Below are 14,445 nucleotides of genomic sequence, written 5' to 3' on the forward strand. Positions count from 1 at the left end.
AGGTATGCCTGACGTAAGAGGCGACTAAAATACCAGATTCAAGGGGTTGTTAGCGCAATTGTCAAACTCACCTTAGAGCGGCGAATCCCGTTCCACTAACAGACGGGGCTCTGGCGACCCCAAGCTCCTCATGGAACTAGGGGGTGGGGAGGGAGGGATGGTCTGAAGGTTTAATGTAGCCATATAAATCGTTCCCGAGATGGTCGGGCTAGCACCTTAATGGAGCTGTGTTACCGGATTTGTATCCGGCAAAGGACCATTACATCGATAACACTCCCCAAAGCCTTCGGGGAGTAACCTTATCGCTACAACAACAACAACAACACCAAACTCAAACACAAAATTTGGATGTTAAATCTAGCTAAAATAAAAAATACAATATCCACATGTTTAAAATAATTATTCGAATTTTTCGCGGTACACAAATAATTTCAGAAAATAAAAATTACGTCACTGCTCATGCAATTTTTAGCTAGCACTGCCAAGTAGTATAATAATAACAAAAACAACTAAAGCAATTAAATTCACAGCATTACTGGCGCTGACTTTTGTACAGCGAGCCCACAAAAGTTTGAGGTAGTTGGAAATCATTTATGTGAACATAACATTTGATAATACGAGTACATACATTTACCGACCGCTGAGTGAGGACAGGCTGATAACTCAAGAATGTTTTGAAAAAATGCCCTATATGAGAAATCTGAGATAGGACGTTTTCGAACTTACAACCGAAATAACGTGATATTCTAGTCATTTAACATTGCCTCTACTAAACTTCTAAAGTTACTCTTTTCGTTTCTTTCTTCCTCTTCTTCCATTTTCCATGATCAGCGGTTCTCTTAATTTCTTTTTCATTCGCTTTTGCTTTTTTGAAATCGATAACCATGTCCACAAAATTTATGTTTTTTTTAATAGTTTGTTATTGATGGCTAACGAGGGCCACATATCTCTAGTCAGAAGCTATAATAGCCCAAGTCCCATGTAAAAAGATAGCGCTCACTGTGTGACATCCAAAAACGTACCGTGAAAGTGATACCATTTTTCTAGTAGATCTTGAAAATATGTATAAGGATAACTGCATATAAGTGTTTCACCGGACACCTCCAAAATCGTGAGTTACGGGTAAAAACCCGGTATTTCGTACGTTTGGACCCTTATGGGCCTATAACTTTTTTGGTTATAAACCGATTCTGAGTTTATTTTCGGATCTTATAAGAGATTACTACCTTTTCAACGATACGAGTTAGGGGTAAAAACCCGATATTTCGTACTTTGGACCCATACTGGCCTATAACTTTTTTGGTAATAAACCGTTTCTCAGCTTATTAATTTATTATTATTTAAACTTGTACTTTGTCAGGCTTAAATTGATTGAGCTACAAAATCGGAAACACAAAAAAAACCTTAAAAAATTCTAAAAAAAAAATATCGAAATTTTTTGGGAACGGTTTTGAGATTAGTTTGTATAATTGAGCAGAGCTCCCAGAGTATATTAATTTTGTTCCATAACGGTACCCCATAACGGCATAGACTAATCGAAATATATATAGATTTCTATATATCAAAATGATTTGGGCGAAAAAAGAAATTAATTTAGCCATGTCTGCCCGTCCGTCCGTCTGCCGTAAACTCTATAACTTGAGTAAATTTTGAGGTATCTTAATGAAATTTGGTATGCAAGTTCCTGGGCACTCATCTCAGATCGCTATTTAAAATTAATGAAATCAGACTATAACCACGCCCACTTTTTCGATATCGAAAATTTCGAAAAAAGTGGGATAATTCATTACCAAAGACGGATAAAGCGATGAAACTTGGTAGGTGGGTTGACCTTATGACACAGAATAGAAAATTATTAAAATTTTGGACAATGGGCGTGGCACCGCCCACTTTTAAAAGAAGGTAATTTAAAAGTTTTGCAAGCTGTCATTTGGCACTCGTTGAAGATATGATGAAATTTGGCAAGAACTTTACTCCTATTACTATATGCGTTCTAAATAAAAATTAGCAAAAAAATAATATTTTTGTCAAATTTTAACAAAAAGTTTTATATCTTTACAGTATATAATAAATTATGTCAACATTCAACTCCCAACATTTGTCTCCAAGGCTCTCAGCTGGGTATGTAATGTTCGGTTACACCCGAACTTAGCCTTCCTTACTTGTTTTAGTTGCAACGCGTGCCGAACCTCGACCTTTTAGGTTATATCTGATAGCCAGCTTGGATTCAGCTGAATGGAATTGAATATCACACAAAGATGTATTTAAATGTTTGAATTCTTTTTACCACTTTGTTTTCTCCCTGTTCAAGTCTTAGTTTTTAGTTTTTTCTGACCCTGTTACACCACTTAAAAAAAGAACTATACAATTAAAAAAAGATAGCAAAAGGAAGAGCACGCCAACATGTTTAATATTTTAATTTTTAAAATACAATAAACGAATAAAATATACAAGGAATATACAATTTCGAACTTCAGAATCTAATATCTAGGTTTGTGACGCCAATTTCGGAAAACGGGGAAACTGCTATTCTGCTTTTGGAGCAGATCCTCAAAAAAATTGGTTACGCCCAACACCCAGTCGAGTATTATACAGTGCCCGATATAGATAATTTTCGAAAGACTCAAATTGACAAGAGTTTGCTGAGCATGAGCTTTTATTTCCACCCTCAGCTGAATCTAAGTAGTTATTCCATTTGGTTTTATAATAAATGGATATTGCTTTCTCATTAAAACATAAGGTACAACCAATTTTGAATATCTTTTTTTTCATCGACTTACATAGGCGGGTGATTTTGAAGTCCCATCCGTCACACTTAGGAAATGGTATCTAACTTATAGTGTAAATTACACACCGAAATTTTATACCTCCTTAGCTTTGTATCAAATAAGTATTCGCCTTTAAGTGATATACATTTCCAAACATCTATAATAACAAGTTAAAGTTTGTGTCAAAGTCGAGTAAAATGGAATGGCCACCCCCAATGGTAAAAAAAAATAAAATATTTAAATTTATCTATAGAAAATTTATTGAATGAACAATTGAACCGCTACAAAAAGTGGTTAGGTTTTCGGTTCGGATCCAAAATTTGTGGACGACTCCGGTTCGGTAAAAGGTTAAGCTATTTTACAGAAAAAACGGCTTGCCGGTGGAAAACCGCTTCACGTCCCTGATTTAAATCGACGAGAATCCAGTACTTTTTGTCTATTTAAGTGTTCACCTATTCAATTGTAGTTGATTGTATGAATGTATATGGGGGGCTGACGATTTCTCTTTTGAATGTTGATGTTAATGACGTCACCTCATAAAAATACATCACGCGAAGCAGTACAAAAAGCATATAAGCAATAAATATGTATTCAGGCGATTAGCGTCGCTGTTTATTAAACGGTGTAAAACAAAACCAAGTAAGAAGGCTAAGGTCGGGTGGAACCGAACATTACATATTCAGCTGCCAAATTACGGCTTGTAAAACTTTTAAATTACCTTCTTTTAAAAGTAGGCGGTGCCACGCCCATTCTCAAAAATTTTACTAATTTTCAATTCTGCGTCATAAGGGCGACCCACCTATCAAGTTTCAACGATTTATCCGTCTTTGGTAATGAGTTATCGCACTTTTTCAGTTTTTCGAAATTTTCGATATCGAAAAAGTAACATGGTTATAGTCCGATTGTGTTCATTTTGAATAGCAATCTGAGATGAGTGCCCAAGAACTTACATACCAAATTTCATTAAGATACCTCAAAATTTACTCAGTTTATCGCGTTTACGGCAGACGGACGGACATGGCTAAATGTATTTCTTTTTTCGCCCAGATCTTTCTGATATATAGAAGTCTATATCTAGATTAGTTTATGCCGTTACGGGGTACCGTTATGCGAACAAAATTAATATACTCTGAGCTCTCCTCAGCTGAGTATAACAAAAAAAAAAAAAAAAACAATACCTATACAATCTGCTGCTATTCTGTCTTAGGAATGACAAAGGAGTCTTATATTAAATCGTTCCCGGGATGGTCGAGCTTGATTTGGCTTGTTACCGACACGTGCCTGAGGAATATGCCGCAAAGGATCTTCAACATCGATAACTTACCGCGAGGAATATCTTTATCCACTACAACCACAAGGTACGCCAACTACCTCGGAAACGATTTAATATGACCACATTGAAACTTCTAGGTCGGCCCGCCCCCACTTCATAGTTCAATGTAAAACTTTGGATCGCCATAGTCTCGCCTGCAAAATATTATGATACATTCATATCTGTAACAAAATTCCCTTCGGGTAGCTAAAGTTGACGATTCGGTTGCGGAGGCTGTGAAACTATAAATATTTGTTTTGCCATTATTTATCAACCACGTGAACCACCCTTAAAATTATCGTTCTTGTCGTTAATCCAACAAGATATTTGATTTTCTTGCAGCCTGATATTGGCCAAACATTTGGTTTCTTCAAATGCTCACAACTTCAAAACGACTGTTCGTAAATGCACCACGAAGGTTTAGAAGGTGCTAAAATTGAGCGTAGCGGATTAATATGAAACATACACAACCAAATGCATATTGTTGTAACTAACGGTCCTGTTACGGAAATGAACAGTTATTCTCCGAATATGAATCTAATATGTTCCGATACTACCGCCTTCTTGTAACAATTTTGATTTATCCCTCGAACCGTCTGGTCTGGGTATATTAGTCGCTTCATTTGCCAAGCATGCCTTACCACGCGTCCAATTTCTAAGTCTCTTCACTCGATGGGGCCGCATAAAATTCGTCATCATCAAACCGTTTTTGCTGTTAAATAACTGCTTTTGTGATTGCCAACACTATCTCCAGTCCATTAATTTTTTTAAACAATGATGTAGTTGGTTGCCGCGCAAATAATCACTTTAATAACATCAACTTTACTACGCACATAAATACAGACATGCATATAATTGTATGTACAATATACGTCAATATACAAATACGTATTCATTATGGATTTAAAGCTGCTCTGTCGCTTTTAAAAGATTGCAAAAGCATCGGTTTGTCTGGCAATCGGAATGTCTGTCTTATATGACGTTAACTCTTCAGGTTTGGTGATTGCGACGGTGGGACTCGATTTGTCAGTTGTTGATCGGTTAACTTTTATGGCGCTATTCTGTCAGTGGTGACTCATGAGATGGTATGCGAGTGTTTTCTTTTGTTCTGGCCTCGTATGATATCAATTTTGTATAAAACAGCAAAAACTATACAGGGGCATGCGACCGACCAGTTTTATTTTGGTTTTCAATTTTTGTTTTTGTGGTACAATCTTTTGTTGTCAATTTATACATACATACGTAGATTTTTTAAATCATAAGCTATCATCCGGTGGCAAAATCCTGAGCTATATAAATAATTTTGCATGTAAATGCAACAACAACGATTTGAGCCAGATAAATCCATCTGGTTCAATTTGTGAGTCAGATAATTTGTTAATTACTTCTTTTTAGGTTGGCAACGCGGCCTTTAATATACCTACTTTTTCAAAAATAGATGTCGCTGCTTAGCCTTTCGCCGTATGAGTTAAATGAAAAACAGCGGCGACATCTGCCTATCACATTTCACGTGTGCGAAAATTTCACGACATCTGCTTCTCAAGTCTCTCAATGATCCAGAGCATTCCCGTGAGAATTGAGCGTGAGCCGGAGCTGTAAAACTCACTGAAATACGGCAAAGCAGCGGCATCTATTTTTGAAAAAGTAGGTTTATTAAAGGCAGCGTTGCCAAACTAAAGACAAGTAATTAACAAATTATCTGGCTCACAAATTGAACCAGCCTTCTATCTGGATTTATCTGGCTCAAATCGTTGTTGTTGCATTTGCATGCAAAATTATTTATCTGGCTCAGGCTCTTTGCCACCTGATTACGGCTATATTGTTGTTCCGCTACGAGCGAGTCATAATCGCACACCGACTACTTTTGTGGTCGATAACTTTGTACAAGTACTTTCTTGTGTATCAAGTACGTGGACACAATAACGATGTATCTATTTCTCATGTCAAGTAACACCTGTATTTTTGTAACTTGAGCTCTGAATATTCCCCCAAATTTTATTTTAAGATTTGCAACATTCGGGAAATTTCGTGGCAAAATCAATTTTTAAAACATGTACATACCCCCAGCGGGTTGGGGGGTCAGAATATACCCGCGGTAGGTATGCCTGTCGTAAGAGGCGACTAAAATACCAGATTCAAGGGGCTGTGTAGCGCAACCCTTCAGTTTGCCAGCGCAATATACATATTCTCCAAATCCAATTGTCAACCTCACCTATCCGCGGCGATACCTGTTATCAACTGCGCACAAATCGTTGCTTCGTAATTGACCGTTTTAGTAGTCAAATGAATAAAAAAAGTTGTTGCGACAGCTTTGTACGAAAGTATCTATGTTGCTGCATTTGCAAGGCAGATGAATTTTCACTGAAATCTTTTCATGACAGAAATACACTCGGAGTGCTTGCCGAACAGTGCCGAGGGGCGACTCCGCTTAGGAAAATTTTCTTCTAATTGAAAAACCTTATTTCTAAAATTTTTATGTTGCTTTGCCCGCGGTGTGAACCCAGAATCTTCGGTGTGGTAGGCGTGGAGCACGCTACCATCACACCACGGCAGCCGCCATATACATACGTAAATATGAGCATACATATAGTACACACCATACACAAGTACAAAGTAGAGAGCGCAGTGAGCGTAAAATTCTCTTTGAAATTTGCTCATGTATTGACTGTTGATCGATGTTGAAATGACCAGTGAGATCAGTTGTGTTAACAAAAAAATCAGTTAGCTTGATTAGGAATCTGTCAATTTTACAGAATTTTGTTAACTTAAGAGCGACAATTTCTCTTCTGTTGATATGACTAAACTAATTTGTTCGCTTGACAAAGAACTCGGTCGAATTAACCATAATTCGATCAATTTTACCGAAACTCCGTTAAGTCAAGAACAACAGAACCGATTTGTTGATTTTACTAGCGCCATTTCTTTCAGTGTAGCACCTTAATGGTGCTGTGTTACCGGAGCGTACCGGATCTGTATCCGGCGAAGGACCATCATATTGATAACACTCCCCAAAGCCTTCGGGGAGCAACCTTATCGCTACAACAACAACAACAAAACATGTACATAAGTAACAGATTATTTCGACAAGTTTAAGTGAGCTTTTTTATTGACTACGGTTCGAGTAGATATCGAGTACTTTGCTTCAATATTTTTTTTTTGTATCGATCGTTTTAAATGAGTACAAGGTGATATGGAAACAAAACACTACATTCACTTGCAAAGCAATGCTAGTGAGATTTTCTTCAACATCCCAGGTAGAATAAAGAGCTGCTAAAAAGAGCACTTTGTGATTCGGCTGGGACACGCCCCTTTATTCACGTGGGCCGAATTATGTTAAGCTTACAAAAACCAGTTGCACTAGTAAGAAATAATTTTTAGGCTGTTCCCGTTCGTCCAAAATATTCAGTACAAAAGTTTCAAAACTGTTTTCAATTATTTTTTTGCGGGATTTCTTCATTCTGAAAAAATCCTTTAGAAGTTAAGTAAAGTACTTCATACTTGTTTTTGGGAACTTCAACTTGGACCTGTAGTAGTTTTCAAATCCCCACAAATGCAAAGTATTCCGTCTGAATTATTTTTGCACGTTTATGTTCTGCTATCAATAGAGTAAGTTTCCAACAAAATCTGGGATGCAACTTGAAGCTGGCTGAAGAGTAATAACATACTATTGCAGAAAAGAAAACACCCGCATTCACGATCGCAAAGAGGTGTATGAAGGGCTTGAATAAGTAAGTCCCCGAGTGCATGGAGAGGCTAATCCACTTAGGGGTTAGGAGACCCAAGCGTTTAGCCTGTGTCCGGAGACGGATGGTAGTCCGGGGGTAGATAGAAAGCAATATATGATAATTTTATTTGGCAGTTGTGGCATGATGGTAGCCTGCTCCGCCTACCACAGCGAAGTATCTGGGTTCAAGGCTCGAGCAAAGTTACATCGAAAATTTAGAAAAGTTTTTTGGTAGTCATTTTGGCAAAACTGTCATGAAAAGCTTATCAGTGAAAATTCATCTGCCTTGCAGATGTCGGCTTAAAACCAATAAGTCCCGTTCCGCCAATATGTAGGGTAGATTAAAAAGGAGCGCGACTAAGATTGGAAGAGAAGCTCGGCGTAAATCTCTCCGGTAAATTTCATAACGTACGTCTATGTACGTCTCATAAGCCACCTTTTCATAGACCGGGTCACATATATCAAATAAATGATTTAAAAAAGCAAAAAAAAAATGTTAGTTTTTTTTATATCTTTAGAGTTAAACTTGAACACGTCTCTCAGACGTACGTTATCCTTCTAGGGTAAAAAAATAACGTTATCTTTCTAGGGTTAACAACAGAATTCACATGACCATTGCAAGTCAAAGTTGTATTGATAATGAAACGAAGATTGGTTACTTTGGGTACTAGTTTTAGGCGAAGTATTTGTTTTTTTTTTTTTTTAATTGGAAGTGGATTTTTGGTTGGTTCGCTTCTACTTTTCAGTGTTTGTCGGACTGTCTAGTTTCTTAAAGAAGTTGCATGTGATCAATTTAATAATTTGGGAAAAATTTAAACAATGTGAAATCAGGACGGACAAGGTGACAGCTGTTTCGATTATACCTTTTAAATCTCTTCAAAGCCTTTTCTCCCGGGAGTGGGATTTGAACCCGCACTCCTACGATGGTTGAAGTGTTACAAACGCATGCAGCCACGCCATGCCTTAGTTGTTGTAAACCTTATCCCAATTGCCTTCTTTGCATATTTTCTTTATTCATAGTCCATACTTCGTATGGTATCATATGGTAAAATTATGCGTTGGTAAGGCGGTTTCAGAGAAACTTGGTGTTGTTGCATCAATGTGATCAATTTTAAACAGAATACAAAATATATAATATATCAATATACAAATATGGACTACCATCTCAATCTCATTAATATACATAATTTTCTTGCTATTTTTCAGATTATATTTTGAATTGAATGAAATATTCCGTTCGTCTACTCATTTCAAGATCAGTCTCCGGTAACAATCTCAAACCATCGTCACCAAGCATAAAAACACATATATAAAGCAAAGCAACACCAAAGGACCAATCTTAGTCAACAGCAACCACGCAATTGTTTTATTTTTGGAAGTAGTAACATTATTACTACGGATTTTGCATCGTTTTTGGGTTGCCAATTGAAATAAAAAATTTGTCAAGCTGAAGCAGTTGTCGGAAGACGTAACGGTGCTGTTGAAAATCAAAAAAATGGACAGCATCGGCGAGGAGAACGGAAACTCTAGCAATAATATTGATGACGGTCACAATTTATCGGCCACATCAACACAACCACAACACCAAAGTCATAACTCCTCGAATTCAAACGCAGGTAATAGTTTAGCAACGGCACCGCCTACAGCGAGTGTTGGCACTGTGTTAACAACAACAGCGAATGTACAATATCCATTAGCGCCAGTACATAGTATACAAGTAAGAAGATTTCGATTATCTTAAAAAAAAAAAAAAACTCAATTGTAACATTTGTTATCCGGCAGCAAATGCATTCTGTCATACACGCAGCCAATCAGTCGTCAGTCATACAAACAGCCGCGACAAATGTGGCGTCCACATGCCAAGGGTCCAAGGGTGTATTATATGTGAATAAAGCACCAGCAAGTACAACGGTTATACATACAACATCAGGCAGTGCTGTGCAAGTAAGTCGCTAAATCAATATGACGTTCGTGGTATGCAAATAACCCAAGCCAAACCAAACATTTCCTTCTACTTAGTTCTTTTTATTTTTATTTTCTAATCAGCAGAGCTTAAAGCGAAATATATATTATACGGGATTGTACCCACTTGCTGTAAGAAATGTTTAAAAAAAATTTCATATAAAAAAATTTTAATTAAATGAAAGCACATAAATTAGAGGATATAATTAACGAGGTTTTTGTACCATTTTTTAGCCGCTTTTAATAAAAACTGGCAAACCTACGGCTGTCGGAGAAAAACATCCTCTTTCACATAGCCTTGATAAGTTTAGAATGGCGCATCTGAAATGCAAAACACAAATAGACATTACTAAAAAAAAAAAACTTACAAAGGACTTCGAGAACGTAGGAAGACAGTCAGAGCCTGGCGATCCTCAAAGCGCATCAGAGAGCTTGTGAACAAATACAAGCGCCTGTTGCCGACAATATGTGGCACATTTTATCGTAATCTGAATCGACTCAAAATTTTGAATCTCATTTTTATGATGAATTTCGTATTTCCAACAAAATTAAATTTTGAATTACATCTGTTTTCAATAAAACGTGCGATTAATGCATTCCATGGTTTACAAAACTAGATGGCGGTCCACAAGACGCGCACACAAGCATACGCACAGCGCTTCCCAAATTACCATCACTGCTAAAGAGGTGGAAGAAGCCATCAAATATCTGGCTCGTCTTCAAACTGTATCTGTACACTTTCGTCATCCCTGGAAAATGGCGAACGCGGTACCGCTACTAAAGTTTGGGCAACAAGCTGATTTAGGAGACTCATACTGGGACCCAATATCTCTCCCATCGCCAGTAGCCAAAACACTTGAAGCCGTCCTGCTTCCTTATTTCACCGCCGAAAACCTACGGCTTGCCAATCATCTGCATGACTTCCGAAAATGACACAACACCACCCGCGCGCTAAACGCTTTAAGCACACAGATAAACTGTGGACCATAGAACAATGTTCGTAGCGCTATTATCAAAAGCCCTTGATATAGTCAATCACAACACGTTACTGCAAGACTTCAATGGGTCGTCCCTTACTTGTTGTTGTTGTTGTTGTAGCAATGCTCGCCCCACCTAATAGCCGCGACCGATCACAAATTGTCATCAATATCCTCTAACGGGAGTCCAAGGAAACTTGCCGCTTCAACAGGGGTGGACCATAAGGAAAGGGGTGTTAGAGGCGTTGGTTCCACATTACAATTAAAGAGATGGTTGGTGTCATGTGGGGACACATTGCAAGCGGGGCATACATTTTGTATGTCGGGGTTGATTCTGGATAGGTAAGAGTTTAACCTGTTACAGTATCCAGAACGAAGTTGAGCAAGAGTGACACGCGTTTCCCTGGGGAGTATGCGTTCCTCTTCCGCAAGTTTTGGATAATTTTCGTTAAGTACTGGATTCACCGGGCAATTCCCGGCATAAAGATCCGACGCCTGTTTATGGAGTTCACCAAGGACCTGCTTGTGTTTTTTCACTTCATACGGCTGGGTTCTCAGGTGCCGTATTTCCTCAAAATGCTTACGGAGATGACTCCTTAAGCCCCTAGGCGGTGCTGGTTCATCAATCAGATGTCTGTTGGGATGCCCAGGTTTCTGGGTATTCAACAGGAACTGTTTGGTCAGCATCTCATTTCTCTCCCTGATGGGGAGTATTCTCGCCTCATTGTGCAGATGGTGTTCTGGGGACATAAGAAGACAGCCCGTGGCGATTCTGAGAGCAGTATTTTGGCAGGCCTGTAGTTTCTTCCAGTGGGTGATTTTTAGGCTTGGCGACCATATGGGTGACGCGTAGCATGTAATCGGCTGGCTAATTGCTTTGTATGTAGTTATGAGCGTTTCTTTATCTTTTCCCCAAGTACTGCCAGCAAGGGATTTGAGGATTTTGTTACGGCTCTGAATTCTCGGAACAATTGCGGCTGCGTGCTCACCAAAATGTAGATCCTGATCAAACGTCACACCCAAGATTTTGGGGTGTAGGACAGTCGGTAGCGTAGTGCCATCGACGTGGATGTTCAAAATGGTCGACATTTGGGGCGTCCATGTTGTAAATAAGGTCGCGGAAGATTTAGTCGGTGACAATGCCAGGTTTCGCGGGGCGAAAAAACTGGAGAGATCAGGGAGGTAGCCGTTTATTTTATTGCATAGCGCATCGATCTTTGGGCCTGGGCCTGTGGCCATTATTGTGCAGTCATCGGCGTAGGAAACGATTGTGACTCCTTCCGGTGGTGAAGGTAGCTTGGATATGTAGAAATTAAACAAAAGTGGGGATAGGACACCACCCTGTGGCACCCCTTGTTTAATTCTCCTTGGTTTTGATGTTTCGTTTCTAAATTGCACCGATGCCTGCCGACCACCCAGATAATTTGCGGTCCACCGTATCAAAAGCTTTTGATAGGTCTAGCGCTACGAGTACTGTTCTATGGTGGGGGTATTGATCTAAACCGCAATTTATCTGGGTGCTAATGGCATTTAGCGCGGTGGTAGTGCTATGGAGTTTTCTGAAGCCATGCTGATGAGGGGATAACTGCAAATTTGCTTGGAAATAAGGGAGCAAAATGGCTTCAAGCGTCTTTGCCACTGGCGATAGGAGAGATATCGGACGATACGACTCACCTATGTTAGCTGGTTTCCCAGGCTTTAGTAGCGGGACCACCTTGGCCATTTTCCATTTCTCAGGTATGACAAAGATGGAAAGAGACAGATTGAAGACATGCGCTAAATATTTGAAACCCTCTTTTCCTAGGCTTTTAAGCATCGGCATGGCTATGCCGTGTGGGCCCACTGCTTTGGATGGTTTAGTACGACCAATGGCGTCCTCAACCTCTTTAGCGGTGATGGTGATTGGTGACGCGCTGAATTTGTGTTTATGTGCGTGTCTATTGGCTCTCCGTCTATCTTTGTCGACCGTAGGATGCATTATATATTGTCGGCAGAAAGCGCTCGCGCATTTTTCCGCGTCCGACAGCACTTTGTCGCCAAAGGCGATGGAAACTTTGTCTTTGTGCTTAGTCGGATTCGATAGGGACTTTACGGTGGACCAAAGTTTACCCACACCGGTAGAGAGGTTACAACCTTTTAGGTGCTCCTCCCATTTCGCCCGCTTGTGTTCATCCACAAGCAATCTGATGCGTTGGTTTATATCCCTTATTTGGGGGTCGCCTGGATCAAGTTGTCTTATAAGGTCACGTTCTCTCGCTAAGTTTGCGGCCTCCGCCAGGAAGTGGGCCGGATTTCGGGAATTCTCCCGGCGGGAATGAAATGTGCCGAGGCGGATTTAATGACCTTACGGAAGGCACGCTCCCCTTGGCGGGCATCAGTCGGGATAGGGAGGGCAGCTAGGCGGCTGTCTGTAAAGGATTTATATTCTTCCCACTTTCCTTTTTTGAAGTTTATGAAAGTGCGTTTTTCAGTGACGATGAAGTCGGCGGTACGCTCAAGCGAAATAAGTATGGGCAGGTGGTCGGATGCCAATGTTACCATCGGCTGCCAGTTGACGCAGTTTACGAGTTCTGCGCTCACGATTGAGATATCTGGCGAGCTGTGACAGGTTCCTACCATACGTGTGGGGGCGTATCCGTTTATTGTGCAGAACGTCGTTTCTTCTATTTGATCCGCCAACATCTCACCCCTACTGTCCGCCCGCAAGTTTGAATGCCATAGATCATGATGGGCATTGAAATCGCCTAAGATAATGCGATTGTTGCCAGTGAGTAAGGCCCTGATATTAGGGCGGTATCCACTGGGGCAACAGGTGGCAGGAGGGATGTAGATGTTGATGATTTGTAGGTTTGCATCGCCTGACCGGATAGATAGGCCTTGACGTTGTAAGACATTGTACGTGCGGTCGATGCCAGGATCAAATATATAATATTGCACAGAGTGGTGTATGATAAACGCGAGACCGCCTCCATTTCCGCTCTCGCGGTCTTTCCTTTGGACGTTATACCCAGAGCAGGTCTGCAATGCAGATCTTGCTGTGAGTTTAGTCTCTTGAATCGCAGCAATGCGGATGTTGTGCCGCTTCATGAAATCGACTATCTCCGTAATCTTCCCAGTTGGTCCATTACAGTTTAACTGCAGAATTCTGAAGTGCATAAGGGGAGACGTCGCCACTCTCGGGGTAAGTGACGGGTGACTACGCCTGGGTTGTGGAAGGCCAGGACGCAATTGCTGTTGTGGCCCTGGGACTGGGCGTCCTTGGGCAAGCATTGGGGTACCCGGATGATTTGGGTTTGCGACCTGACAACATGGCGCGATGAAACCCGTCGGGGGGTTGCCGTCGCGGAGACCAGAACATCTAGGAAAGTGGCACCACCCAAGGCAGGAGCTGCATTGGGCGGATGTCGCAAACCTATATATTCTGTGCTGGCAGACGGTGCAAACGGAGGTAGGGACTAAGAGTCTGTTTTCCTGACCTGCACGATTGCTGCCGGAAAAGAGGGGGGAGAAGACGGGGGCAGGGGCTGATGCTCAGCATTGCTACCAACTCTACTACGAAGGTAGTAGTTATGAGTGGTATCAGCTGTTTGAGTTGTTGGCGCCGTGGGGCGCGAGCAGCAGCGGGTACTTGTTGTGGCTTGCTGAGTAGCGGGGCTGCTGGAAGGTAGTGGGGGGGGGGGGGGGCGCTTAGGCGTAGACTAC

The 14,445-nt window shown here is 40.6% G+C and overlaps 1 protein-coding gene across 10 annotated transcripts in view; it reads left to right on the plus strand.

Moving 5' to 3' along the window:
• Positions 1-14,445, plus strand: part of CrebB (Cyclic-AMP response element binding protein B) — an 84,749-nt gene that overhangs the window by 24,300 nt on the left and 46,004 nt on the right. For all 10 annotated transcript variants that reach the window (XR_010953016.1, XM_067783729.1, XM_067783725.1 and 7 more), the window contains 2 exons: positions 9,011-9,521; positions 9,587-9,748. Coding sequence is in view for 9 of the 10 variants with exons in the window: in XM_067783729.1 (XP_067639830.1) it covers positions 9,300-9,521; positions 9,587-9,748 (384 nt within the window). In the remaining variant the exon portion in view is untranslated. The remainder of the gene's footprint in view (positions 1-9,010; positions 9,522-9,586; positions 9,749-14,445) is intronic.

This window comes from Eurosta solidaginis, chromosome 4 (genome assembly GCF_040869045.1).
Source record: "Eurosta solidaginis isolate ZX-2024a chromosome 4, ASM4086904v1, whole genome shotgun sequence".
Taxonomy (NCBI): domain Eukaryota; kingdom Metazoa; phylum Arthropoda; class Insecta; order Diptera; family Tephritidae; genus Eurosta; species Eurosta solidaginis.